Source organism: Pristiophorus japonicus, chromosome 18 (genome assembly GCF_044704955.1).
Source record: "Pristiophorus japonicus isolate sPriJap1 chromosome 18, sPriJap1.hap1, whole genome shotgun sequence".
Classification (NCBI taxonomy): domain Eukaryota; kingdom Metazoa; phylum Chordata; class Chondrichthyes; family Pristiophoridae; genus Pristiophorus; species Pristiophorus japonicus.
In genome coordinates this window covers 94,431,709-94,445,440 of record NC_091994.1, presented here as the reverse complement: position 1 = coordinate 94,445,440, position 13,732 = coordinate 94,431,709, and the positions used below count along the sequence as shown (strand labels likewise).

The 13,732-nt window shown below is 46.0% G+C and overlaps 2 protein-coding genes across 3 annotated transcripts in view; one reads left to right on the top strand and one right to left on the bottom strand.

The window, feature by feature from the left end:
- Positions 1–8,422, top strand: part of odad1 (outer dynein arm docking complex subunit 1) — a 28,955-nt gene extending 20,533 nt beyond the window's left edge. The window contains exons 12-15 of the mRNA XM_070860396.1: positions 3,965–4,128; positions 5,285–5,388; positions 5,966–6,059; positions 7,981–8,422. Of these exons, the coding sequence (XP_070716497.1) occupies positions 3,965–4,128; positions 5,285–5,388; positions 5,966–6,059; positions 7,981–8,049 (431 nt within the window). The 3' untranslated portion in view covers positions 8,050–8,422. The remainder of the gene's footprint in view (positions 1–3,964; positions 4,129–5,284; positions 5,389–5,965; positions 6,060–7,980) is intronic.
- A 2,000-nt stretch (positions 8,423–10,422) lies between these two features.
- LOC139228903 (putative oxidoreductase YteT) overlaps positions 10,423–13,732 on the bottom strand; it is a 285,946-nt gene continuing 282,636 nt past the window's right edge. For both annotated transcript variants that reach the window (XM_070860400.1, XM_070860401.1), the window contains one exon: positions 10,423–12,689. In XM_070860400.1, coding sequence (XP_070716501.1) covers positions 12,576–12,689 — 114 coding nt within the window. In that variant the 3' untranslated portion in view covers positions 10,423–12,575. The remainder of the gene's footprint in view (positions 12,690–13,732) is intronic.

Below are 13,732 nucleotides of genomic sequence, written 5' to 3'. Positions count from 1 at the left end.
TCTGGTGAACCTTCGCTGCACTCCCTCAATAGCAAGAATGTCCTTCCTCAGGTTAGGAGACCAAAACTGTACACAATACTCCAGGTGTGGCCTCACCAATGCCCTGTACAACTGTAGCAACACCTCCCTGCCCCTGTACTCAAATCCCCTTGCTATGAAGGCCAACATGCCATTTGCTTTCTTAACCGCCTGCTGCACCTGCATGCCAACCTTCAATGACTGATGTACCATGACACCCAGGTCTCTTTGCACCTCCCCTTTTCCTAATCTGTCACCATTCAGATAATAGTCTGTCTCTCTGTTTTTACCACCAAAGTGGATAACCTCACATTTATCCACATTATACTTCATCTGCCATGCATTTGCCCACTCACCTAACCTATCCAAGTCGCTCTGCAGCCTCACAGCATCCTCCTCGCAGCTCACACTGCCACCCAACTTAGTGTCATCCGCAAATTTGGAGATACTACATTTAATCCCCTCATCTAAATCATTAATGTACAGTGTAAACAGCTGGGGCCCCAGCACAGAACCTTGCGGTACCCCACTAGTCACTGCCTGCCATTCTGAAAAGTACCCATTTACTCCTACTCTTTGCTTCCTGTCTGACAACCAGTTCTCAATCCATGTCAGTACACTACTCCCAATCCCATGTGCTCTAACTTTGCACATCAATCTCCTGTGTGGAACCTTGTCGAACGCCTTCTGCAAGTCCAAATATACCACATCAACTGGTTCTCCCTTATCCACTCTACTGGAAACATCCTCAAAAAATTCCAGAAGATTTGTCAAGCATGATTTCCCTTTCACAAAGGTCCAAGTCAGCATGGATATCATGTCACCTCTTTCCAAATGCACTGCTATGACATCCTTAATAATTGATTCCATCATTTTACCCACTACCGATGTCAGGCTGACCGGTCTATAATTCCCTGTTTTCTCTCTCCCTCCTTTTTTAAAAGTGGGGTTACATTGGCTACCCTCCACTCGATAGGAACTGATCCAGAGTCAATGGAATGTTGGAAAATGACTGTCAACGCATCCACTATTTCCAAGGCCACCTCCTTAAGTACTCTGGGATGCAGTCCATCAGGCCCTGGGGATTTATCGGCCTTCAATCCCATCAATTTCCCCAACACAATTTCCCGGCTAATAAGGATTTCCCTCAGTTCCTCCTCCTTACTAGACCCCCCGATCCCTTTTATAACTGGAAGGTTGTTTGTGTCCTCCTTCGTGAATACCGAACCAAAGTACTTGTTCAATTGGTCCGCCATTTCTTTGTTCCCCGTTATGACTTCCCCTGATTCTGACTGCAGGGGACCTACGTTTGTCTTTACTAATCTTTTTCTCTTTACATATCTATAGAAACTTTTGCAATCCGTCTTAATGTTCCCTGCAAGCTTCTTCTCATACTCCATTTTCCCTGCCCTAATCAAACCCTTTGTCCTCCTCTGCTGAGTTCTAAATTTCTCCCAGTCCCCAGGTTCGCTGCTATTTCTGGCCAATTTGTATGCCACTTCCTTGGCTTTAATACTATCCCTGATTTCCCTTGATAGCCACGGTTGAGCCACCTTCCCTTTTTTATTTTTATGCCAGACAGGAATGTACAATTGTTGTAGTTCATCCATGCGGTCTCTAAATGTCTGCCATTGCCCATCCACAGTCAACCCCTTAAGTATCATTCGCCAATCCATCCCAGCCAATTCACGCCTCATACCTTCAAAGTTACCCTTCTTTAAGTTCTGGACCATGGTCTCTGAATTAACTGTTTCATTCTCCATCCCAATGCAGAATTCCACCATATTATGGTCACTCTTCCCCAAGGGGCCTCGCACAACGAGATTGCTAATTAATCCTCTCTCATTACACAACACCCAGTCTAAGATGGCCTCCCCCCTAGTTGGTTCCTCGACATATTGGTCTAAAAAACCATCCCTTATGCACTCCAGAAAATCCTCCTCCACCGTATTGCTTCCAGTTTGGTTAGCCCAATCTATGTGCATATTAAAGTCACCCATTATAACTGCTGCACCTTTATTGCACGCACCCCTAATTTCATGTTTGATGCCCTCCCCAACATCACTACTACTGTTTGGAGGTCTGTACACAACTCCCATTAACGTTTTTTGCCCTTTGGTGTTCTGCAGCTCTACCCATATAGATTCCACATCATCCAAGCTAATGTCCTTCCTAACTATTGCCTTAATCTCCTCCTTAACCAGCAATGCTACCCCACCTCCTTTTCCTTTTATTTTATCCTTCCTGAATGTTGAATACCCCTGGATGTTGAGTTCCCAGCCCTGATCATCCTGGAGCCACGTCTCCGTAATCCCAATCACATCATATTTGTTAACATCTATTTGCACAGTTAATTCATCCACCTTATTGCGGATACTCCTTGCATTAAGACACAACGCCTTTAGGCTTGTTTTTTTAACACCCTCTGTCCTTTTAGAATTTTGCTGTACAATGGCCCTTTTTGTTCTTTGCCTTGGGTTTCTCTGCCCTCCACTTTTCCTCATCTCCTTTCTGTCTTTTTTGTTTTTGCCTCCTTTTTGTTTCCCTCTATCTCCCTGCATTGGTTCCCATCCCCCTGCCATATTAGTTTAACTCCTCCCCAACAGCACTAGCAAACACTCCCCCGAGGACATTGGTTCCGATTCTGCCCAGGTGCAGACCGTCCGGATTGTACTGGTCCCACCTCCCCCAGAACCGGTTCCAATGCCCCAGGAATTTGAATCCCTCCCTGCTGCACCATTGCTCAAGCCACGTATTCATCTGAGCTATCCTGCGATTCCTACTCTGACTAGCACGTGGCACTGGTAGCAATCCCGAGATTACTACTTTTGAGGTCCTACTTTTTAATTTAGCTCCTAGCTCCTTAAATTCATTTCGTAGGAACTCATCCCTTTTTTTTACCTATGTCATTGGTACCAACGTGCACCACGACAACTGGCTGTTCTCCCTCCCTTTTTAGAATGTCCTGCACCCGCTCCGAGACATCCTTGACCCTTGCACCAGGGAGGCAACATACCATCCTGGAGTCTCGGTTGCGGCCGCAGAAACGCCTATCTATTCCCCTTACAATTGAATCCCCTATCACTATCGCTCGCCCACTCTTTTTCCTGCCCTCCTGTGCAACAGAGCCAGCCACGGTGCCATGAACTTGGCTGCTGCTGCCCGCTCCTGATGAGTCATCCCCCTCAACAGAAGGTGAACTAGATGGACCGTGGTCTTTATTCGTCCAGCAATTCCTATGTCCCTCTCTCGTATAGTGGTCATTCATCGTGTATGAGCTCAGATGGTGAGGTGGAACTTTCTCAGACCTTGTGCCACCCACACAGTGGACAACCTGGAATCAGTGAACACAGCCAGTGTTGGTTGGGTGAGTAGCCTCCTACTTTTTGATCAACACTGAGTATCCTGTTTCCTACACAATTACAGTCTTGTACGCAAAGATCAAGTTCAAAACCCATGTAAGGAGTTCCCATTGGCTCTATTGGCACATGCTTTGCCTGCGGTATACTCACCATACAGAGCACTCTGTGCTGAGTTACTGACCTTAGCCAGAATGTACCCGGCCAGCCTTGCCAGTGATGCCCACATCCCAAGAATGAATTAAAAACAAGCTGGGGTGCAATAATTCACCTCTACTCTCTTGTGCAAGGAAAGAGAGAATTGGTCAGGGTTCCTGCACCTGATCACTATCTAGTGACCCCGCGCCCCACTGGAAATTGCATGTGTGTGAATGTGGAATGTTGACAGATTGGGCTGAGCTGTGATTTTCTTTCTCCTCGTGGTCAAACACTCACTGTCAAAATCCACGCACAGTGAGTGGTCCCTTGGGCTTCCATGGGACCAACCTCGACAAAATCAACATCTATGGGATGGGAAGGAAGAAAAAGACATCATTTTTAAAATCCCACGTAAACCTTTCTTAATTTGAAATGTATTCCATCTACAGGAATTGAATCGCTGTTTAATAAAATGAACTGTGATCGATCGATTTTGGATGAAATGTTGGGATCCTCGTGTGGAATCCGAGATAACAATGTGATGCAGTACCTGGGCCTCATTGAACAGTGTACCAATGAGCTACTGTCTATCCAATCCTACCTCACATCCAAGGTATCTATGGGTCACTTCCTCCATGCACTGCCTCTGCTTTTAGGGTTTATATTGAGTTGTGCAGAGATTTAGCAAGTGATAATAAATCTGCTAGATATCTTCTTTGTTGTAATGAACATGGCTGGAACAGTTTGAACTGTCCACTGGGAGATGGTGTGTTGCCAAGAGTCCAAATATTTGGCTTGGATCCCGTCCGAGAATAAGGGGACTTTCACGTTTGTCACAGAAGGATTCCATCCCACATTATGGTGCCAGCCGTGGCTCAGTGTCTAGCACCCTCACCTCTGAGTCAGAAGGTTGTGAGTACAAGTCCCATGCCAGAGACTTCAGCACATAATCCAGGCTGACACTCCAGTGGCCACAGTTGGGTTGAACTCTGACAACTTCCTTGTGCCCAGTGGTTCTGTGGGTCAATGCAGCATATGGTGTGCACTGAGCCACGTTGGTCATAAGGTCTCGGGTTTAATCCCCAGTTGGTGATGAGTTTTCTGGTAACAGCCAAGTGGCAGCTGGAACGCTAGAATTGGCCTTGGCAAGTATGGGGAATTTCTGCTTATGATTGCTGTCTGTAACACCTTCTGGGAGATGTCTGTGTGTGGGCAGCGAGTGAGTATAGGGTCAAGCACAGTGGTGACACCCTCCATGGTCAAATAGCCTGCCAATGCTCACTGTCTGGGCTCACACACAAAGAATGGGCACTTGGGTGAGGTACTGGAAGGTTGTGATACCCCTGGAACCCATACCACAGTAATAGCTGGTGCCTTCAGCAGAGATAAAGGAGGAAAATTGGAAACATCTGGCAGGAGATGCTTTTCATGACGAGTAATTCAACTATTGGATATGATATATATTATAATTGTAAAAAGGTAGTCAATGTCATACAGCAGATGTTATATTTATACAGGATATAAACTTGAAATGGAAATATTTGCAGGTCTATGGGGAAAGAGCAGGGGAGTGGGACTAATTGGATAGCTCTTTCAAAGCATGATGGGCCAAATGGCCTCCTTCAGTGCTGTATGATTCTAGTCCTGGATTGACTTGTGTAAAGGTTTATAAACAGCTTTAACTGAATTTAATCAATGTCCAAGCTTGGTGAGTCTGTTTGAGTGTGTTTAGCAATAATATTTACTATTCTACACCCCGTCCACTCCAGGATTATGACAAGCCGTACGACCCACGAGAAGCCGCCATGTTGCTGATGGGCCAGAATCTGGACAATCCCACCCAGCCAGTCTACATTGAGCCTCCCACCACAGGGTCTGTACCTCCCATCTCAGAATTCCATTAGTCTCTCAGGGGATGGACAGAGATCAACATTAACCTCAAGCTCACAGTAACGAAATGGAGATCGCAAACTGTTCTGATTTGATTCATAACTTTTCTGTTACTTTACAAAATCACTTTTTCAGACCATTCCCAAAACAGGGGGCTGTGCAGACACTATCTGGCCTCGGATTGCCCCTTCTTTAGGGGATGGGTCCCGTAATAGGAGTCCGTATAAAGTACACTGGGAGTGAAATTGGTCTTTGGGGATCGTGCAAAAGGGGCGACAGCAAATCAGCAGCACGTTTTACATCCCTCCCAGAAAATGAAATGGGGCGGAGTGTAAAAGGATAGTGCGGCTATGTGAATGGCGGGTGATTGGCAGTGGAACCTGTACCCCAGCGAGTCATCGATTTCGGGGTAGGGGAGAAAATTGAGGGGTGGAGGGGAGTCCATAGAGACTGCAGTTGGTTTTCTTCTCTGATGGTGTGGGTTGGAATGTTCATTGGGCGATGGTGATATTTGGGGCAAAATTTAAAAGAACTGATTCTTGTTAACTCTTCTTTCCCAGGAATGATTATGACAGTGACGTAGACTCTCCGGCAACTGACGAGGAGGAGAGGCCCCTGACTCAGACTGAGCTACGGCAAAGAATAATGAAAGGGGTAAGACTGGCATGCTGATTATTGACCTTGCTATCTCCTTCCCCTCCCGTGATCTGATTAGTGCAGAGTGTCTCTGGGAATATAGCTCCTGCACCTCCCCTAGAGTTAAACCTGGTTTTGACCCAATCAGGATGACTATTCTTAAAGTTTTGTTTATATTCCCCTTTCACCACTCCTCAGGGTGCTGACTCCTCCTTGCTGGGGTCCCACTGCATCGGGTCTGATGGACCTCTGGTGCGTTGTCCAAGTGACCATCTCTTTTCTGTGAGGAGCAGCAAGCTAGCTGACCATGGAGGCCATTACATCACATCCCCCAGCACAAATGTTCACTACAAAAAGTGCCTTCTGATAGTCATCTTAAGGTCTTTCATCTGTTCACTGAACTTAACTCAGAAAACTCTGTACCCTCCCCATCTCGTCAGCAATCTCAATGTCCTCAAATAATTTCTCTACCTCCACCTTTCTTCCTTCAATTCTGATTGTTGATGATCAGTTTGTGAAAGTTCAGTTCAGTGACCTGTGACCGTGATGTTTAAACTGAGTACAATAATTTGGTTAACACAATGGAAGGAGAAAAGATACACACAAAAAAATATGAATTTTTAAACTCCAGTTGCCAAAGAACGGGGCCGTAATTCAGGGTCCGGATAAGGCCCGTTACCACCGTTTTGCCATGCGGCGGAATCGAGAGGCCACCACGTTGCAACCCATTGGCTGCCACGATCCAAATTCATCTGTGGGATTTTTCGAGCGGTTCCCACTTCCGCCCAACTGCCCCAAGTGCGTCATCAAAGCGCGCAGCGCTGCTCTCCCACACTCCATCCCACTCCGCGCAAAATTTACCTAAAAAAAAAAATTCCACGAGCTGCCGCGCGGTGCCTTCGACAGTTTTTTCTGTCGGTGCACCTGTTTTCTTCTGTGTGAGCCACGGTAGCGCGGCGACCCTTCAAGGGGAGACGCACTGCCGCGGCCGTCACGTTTGTTTTTTGGCGGTCGGACAATTATGGCCCCGGGTTCGGCCGGCCACCAACAAGCAGCCGAGCATTAGCCCGGCCGAATCCCTCCCTGGTGGCCGAACCTGGAAAGTCGCTGCTTCTCTCCCCTTTTATATGAGACGTGGTGACGCACATGCGCACTGCCATTGTGTCCACCCCACTTCCGCCCCTCACCAGCACTTACCGCTGCACTTATGCCCCCATTATGACCGACTTCCGGTCTGCTTCAAAAAAATCGCCAGAGGTGAAAATGGATCAAGAGTCCGCCTCGTCGGACCCGACAATAAAAACATATAAAAAAAGATAGATGCGCCAGCTTTCTGGCGGGCCTGAATTTCGGCCCCAATATTTTCTCGAGTCCAGAATCAAAATACCAACAAACATTTCAGTGCGAGACTCCACCAAGGCTCAGCTAGTTAAGCTGCAGGTGTCGGTCGTGGCTCATTGGTTGCACTCCCGTCATTGAACCCGAAGGTTGTAGATTCACGTTCCACTCCAGTCCACAATCCAGGCCGACGCTCCAGTGCAGTGCTGAGTGAGTGCCGCACTGTCGGAGGTGCCATCTTTCAGATGAGACGGTAAACCAGTCTGCCTTCTCGAGTGGATATAAAAAATCCCATATTTGAATATCAGTTCTCCTGGCCAATATTGATTCCTCAATCAATATCACGATCACACTGTTGTAATGCATTCAGGTATTGGCAAGGGGAGTAAGCACAGAATTTCATTTTCCGTGGTCAGAGAGTGATACATAGCCTCCCATATAACTCAAACCTGCTGACCCTGCATTGGTCAAACTGGTTCATGCATTATCTGCACCTTCAGACACCCAGCTGTTTCTAATTGTTTAATGGTTGCTCCCAGTCTCTAGTTGCTATGCCATCATGCTGGTGAGTTCAGTTATTTCACGTCTCACTGATTTTTAGGTGATGAAGAAAGAAGCAAAGGCTTTGAAGAAAAGCATTCAATATGACCGCTCTCAACAAAAGTGCTGAAAGCCTCAGGGGGCCAGCCATCAACCAACCAAGAGATGTTTAAGAAGATCGTATTCACGAGATTTACTACTTTATGTTAATAGAAATTATCATTTGTTTTTTCTCTCCTCCTCAAAATGTTGACTCCTTGCTGGGTGTGGATTTTTGCCAGTACCACTTTTTAGAAATTAGAATTGTTGTAATTCTAGAATTAACATGTAAGGAGTTAAATACGTCTCTTCACTCTGAGTCATACTGGCCATGAATCTGCTTATGCATGCAGATTGCTAAAGCTGAGAATAGGAAACTCTGGGTGTCAATTAACTGGAATGGTCACATTCACAGACCCACACCGTAGGTCATTAATAGCGATTGCTTTGATTCAATATTTATGATAAGCTATTCATGTGTAATTAAATCATGAGGTATATTGTATACTCAATTCAAAGAGTGTGTCTCAGTCTAGGCAGTGGCTCTGATTGACAGGTGTTTCTGTGACCAATGGGAAGATGGCAGGTCCTTGATTGGCTAGAACTCTCTGTGCTTGACAGCTTGGTGAGCAGACGGAAGGTGCCAGTTCTGAGAGAGGGAGCAAAAAAGCATTCACTGAGTTACTCAATCACCTGTTGTAATGCTGAGTGGTTTCAAAGTTCCATGCTACTATCCATTTTTGTCTGATTTACACCTCTGTCAAGTGCCTTGTGATATTTGTCTACATTAAAGGCACTATATAAATGCATTGCTGTTGTCAGGCTAGTCTGATAAAGTATAAGGTTAGTGACTCTACAACAACACCAACTTGCATTTATATAGCGCTTTAAGTGCAGTAAAACATCCCACGGTTCTAAAGAGAAAGCATGCTGCATCTTTGAGTGTAGCACTCTGTATGCTTCTTGCTTATCTAGTTCATGTACATTAAACCATTTATTAGTTTGAAGCTTGTGTTTCTACTTGATAAGAGTGCTTATCAAGTCTCCTATACAAGTCTGCTATCCATAAAGAGATAGGAGAATTCACGTGGAAGCATTTGATATTCTGTACACCAGCTACTGGAATGTAAGGGTCTGTGTCCCATACTGCAGCAACTCCCCAAGGCTTCTTTGACAGCACCTCCCTAGCCCGTGATGTCCACCACATGGAAGGACAAGGGCAGTGGGTGCATGGAAACACCACCACCTCCAAGTTCCCCTCCTGACTTGGAAATATATTGCCGTTCCTTCATCATGTCTGGATCAAAATCGTGGAAGTCCCTCCCTAACAGCACAGTGGGAGTAGCTTCACCACACAGACTGCAGCAGTTCAAGAAGGAAGCACCTTCTCAAGGGCAACTCGGGATGGGCAAATAAATGCTGGCCTTGCCAGCGACACCCACATCCTGAGAATGAATATACAAATAAAATTCCACAAGCACCAGCTGCCATCTTTTTCCCCCACAGACCATTCTTCAAGTGTGAGCCGAGACAGTGATGGGGCATTGAGAGCTGAGCCTTATCTTGGCCGTAGCCAACAGCTATCTAGCAAGATAGAAATCGTGAGCAGGAACCTTGGCCGATTTCCGTTGCACTGAGGCTACGTGTAGTGCCTCAGCTCTTGTCTGTGCTGAGAAGAGCTAACCCAGCACAGACCAGAGACAGAACCTGGAACATCCTGGTCTGTGTGATTCAGTACCACTCCAGGCGGGACACTTGCCCACAAAGACCCCAAGGAACTCCTCCTTGTTCTCTTCGCCCCATCAATTCCATTCAGAGCCACAGTAGTCCCTTGTGAACTGGCAAATAAAGGACACCTTTAATCTTGAAAGTTCCAGCAAATTTTCTTTTAATTTGCAATTTTAAAAACAATTTGTATCCTTCATATTTGATATCAATCTGATTTTGTATCATATAAGTAAGTTCACAGTTTGTAGAAAGAGAGTAAAATGATCTGCACTTAAATTTGGTAGTTATTTTTTTCTGTCCTTTTCCTGAATTTTTGCCCAGGACTGAGCACTTACAGCGCTTGTAATATTGCTCTGGCTAAAATGAAATTAATCAGTACAAATCCATCTTCTGTATTGTTGCTGACTTTTAGATTTTATGGGGATAATTTTAATCTAACCCATCTGGTGGAAACTGATGGGAACGAGTCGGTCATCTGATTTATTCCACGCCCGAATAACTCTGCCCCCGATTTACTCCACGCCCGAATAACTCTGCCCCCGATTTACTCCACGCCCGAATAACTCTGCCCCCGATTTATTCCACGCCCGAATAACTCTGCCCCCGATTTACTCCACGCCAAAATAACTCTGCCCCCGATTTACTCCACGCCCAAATAATTCTGCCCCCGATTTACTCCACGCCAAAATAACTCTGCCCCCGATTTACTCCACGCCCGAATAACTCTGCCCCCTATTTACTCCACGCCCAAATAATTCTGCCCCCGATTTACTCCACGCCAAAATAACTCTGCCCCCGATTTACTCCACGCCCGAATAACTCTGCCCCTGATTTATTCCACGCCCGATTTACTCCCTGCACGGTTTACTCCCCGCCCTATTTAATCTTCGTCCAACTTATTCTCCACCCATTTTAAATTTGGCCGATTTTACTTTCTGTTGATTTCTGAATGTAAATCGGGCAGCCGAACTGATCCCATCGGTTTCCCACTGGATGGGTTAGGTTGAAGTCCCTTCTGCCCCCTATATTATTTTCAATCTATGAGATCAGTTAAAGATAAACATCCAATCTGATTGCCTGTAGCTCACTCACCAACAACTATGCCCAAAATCCCCAGTACAGTGCCATGTACGACCACTGTCCCGGCATTCACATTGGACCACTCTACCACATTAGAGCACGAGTTCAGTGAATAGACACAAAGGATGGTCATTCACCACATCTTTGCTCATCTGTCCAGAGAGAGCCCCGAAACCCGCCACACAATCTAACTGGCTCCTGAATGGCTCTACGATTTCTGCCTTCAGCTATTCCTGAGAGTCGATTCCAAGTGGCGATACCAGCTCATGTGAATTAATTCTTCCCAACAACAGTCATATACAGAGCGTTGGCCTTTCAGCAGTTTGAACCTCCAGCCCTCGTCGTACTAGAATGACAAGTCGCCATGCAGCACATTGGGTTTACTTCTCCCATAGCCCCCACTATCTTGTATTCTTCTATCATGTTGAATGAAAGATCTGAGTTAAAGTTAATTATATGTTCTATTATCACAGATAAACTAATATATTATCTTCGTACTTCTCTTGAAAATTTGAATAATCTACCAGAGATTTCAAAAAATAATTTGATCCTGTATAAACATCTGATTGGAAATGAAGCAGATTTATTAAGAATATGAGCAAGACATTCTGAGCAAGACAATCACTTCCTGAGTTAGAACTTAAGAAATAGGTGCAGGAATATGCCATAAAGGCCCCTGGGCCTGCTCCACCATTCAATAAGATCATTGCTGATCTGCAAACTCAACTCAAGTGCAAATCCCTTGTGCCCTGTTTTTTAAAGAAAGGACTTGCATTCATATAGCACCTTTCATGCCCTTGGTGCACCCCAAGCACTTCACAGCCAATGAAGTACTTTTGAAATGCAGTTACTGTGGAAAAGCACAGCAAGATCCGACAAACAGCACTGAGCCAAATGACTAGATCATCTGTTTTAGTATTAGGACACCTCTATTGAATGGTGCCAAGGGATCCTTCACATCCACCTGAGAAGGGTAGATAAGATGTCAGTTTAACATCTCACCTGAAAGACGGCATCCCCAACAGTGCAACACTCCCTCAGTACTGCACTGAAGTATCAGACTCGATTATGTGCTCAAGTCTCCAGAGTGGAACTTGAATCCATGACCTTCAGAATAAAGAGGCAAAATCAATGGAAAGCTGACTTCAATGGAAAGGAAAATCTGGCATGGTGTATACCGGGCGGGGTTGGGGCGTGTGGGTGAGGGATGGGCGGGGTGTATACCGGGCGGGGTTGGGGTGTGTGGGTGAGGGATGGGCGGGGTGTATACAGGGCGGGGTTGGGGCGTGTGGGTGAGGGATGGGCAGGGTGTATACCGGGCGGGGTGTGGGGGACAGGCAGATGGGGGATGGGAGGGGTGTATAATGGGTAGCCAATCCACTGCCGCTTATTTTGCGCCGCTGCCGAAGTTGAATTTCACTTCCTGGGTATTGATTTTCGGATCGATTCTGAGAGCTCGAGCTGCAGGAGGCGAGTCTCACCCACCAGGTGCACTGACCAGGAATTCCGGGGTAGGTTGCCAACAAATTTCCATCGGGCTATCTATAAACTATTTCTAAAATCGATTTCAATATGTGTGCGTTTTAATTATTGCTTCTATTCCATGGTGATCCATGAGCTGTATTTTTAAAATGAGTATTTGTGTACAGAGCTTGAGCTGCAGAGGCCAGCCCATCCCACCTGGGTTTCTACCCACTGTAACTGAGTGACTCTGAAATATAAAGCTCTGCACTCAGAGCACTCATTCCTAAAAACTGCCCCCAAATATCTTCTGCTTGTTGAGGTGATTGCAGCCATTAATTTTTCTGTCTAGGCACAGTGGATAACGCGGCTTTCTGTCCGCGCACGCTCTGCATCAAACACGAGCTGGTGGCTGGCCAGGGTCTCTTCGGGACCTGTCCTGATTAGTGATGGATTATTCTCCTGTGAAGCAAAAGAGAAAGAAAAGCAAAGTCACAGTGGAAGGTTCCCGGGGAGCAATTCTGTGCTCAGTAACACTGCCACAAGGCACTGTGCAAGAAGCAAGAAGCTTTTCTACTGTTAGTGCATAAGCATCCAAAGGCATGTGGGAGCCCAGTGCCAGTTGCTTTATCAACCCGGCTAGAGGATGCACGGAGGTGGCTGTCTTAAAATGGAAGGGAGAAGATTCACAATGGGTCGGCGGGCTGTGATATCAAGCTGTACAGGTCAGAAGGATGTCAGCTTTGATTCTACAGTGGCAGTGGTTAAGGATGTTATAACTGGAACTAGTGTCTTGGGCTAAGGAAGGAGAAAATCAGAAGGTTCCTGATTCCGATCACTATTCGGTGACCCCCAGGTGAGGGCAGGATCAGTCTTTGTAGTAATACTCTCTTACTGAATAGTGTTTAATTTATTACATAACTGGATGCAACCACTCCTGTCAGAGTTTTAGGTTCTGCGTTTTTGTTAAGCAGTATTCAGAAATAAGGACACAACAGGCAGTGAAGCATCTGCTGAGTGTGTTGTGAATAAGGAACAGCATTACAACATGATCCAGTGATCCCCACTGGAAATTGCGTGTGCTTGGACATAAGATCAGGATACAACTGAGCTCCATAGTCAAATACTACACCCACACTCACTGTCTGGGTTCACATGTGGCAAATGACCAAATGGGCGAGGACTTGACAGATGCCACTAGCCATGGAACCATACCCCAGCGAGAATCAGTGCCTTTGAGGGAAATATTTGACAGAAAAGGATACATTTTAAGAAGGAAGCAGGTCACATGTTGTTTCTCACATGGAGGGTTACTGACCTCGGATATGCTCGAGATAATTGGTGAAGCTTTGTCTATGGGGAGGGGAATTCTCTAGTTGATATTGCTATGTTGATGGAAGGGCAGCTGGAGAAACTGAGCAGAAATTGGAAGAGCTACAAGTGTCACTCGCCCCACCTTTCTTTTCCCGTGTGCCACAAGTCTGTATTGGGCTCAGTGAGAAGGT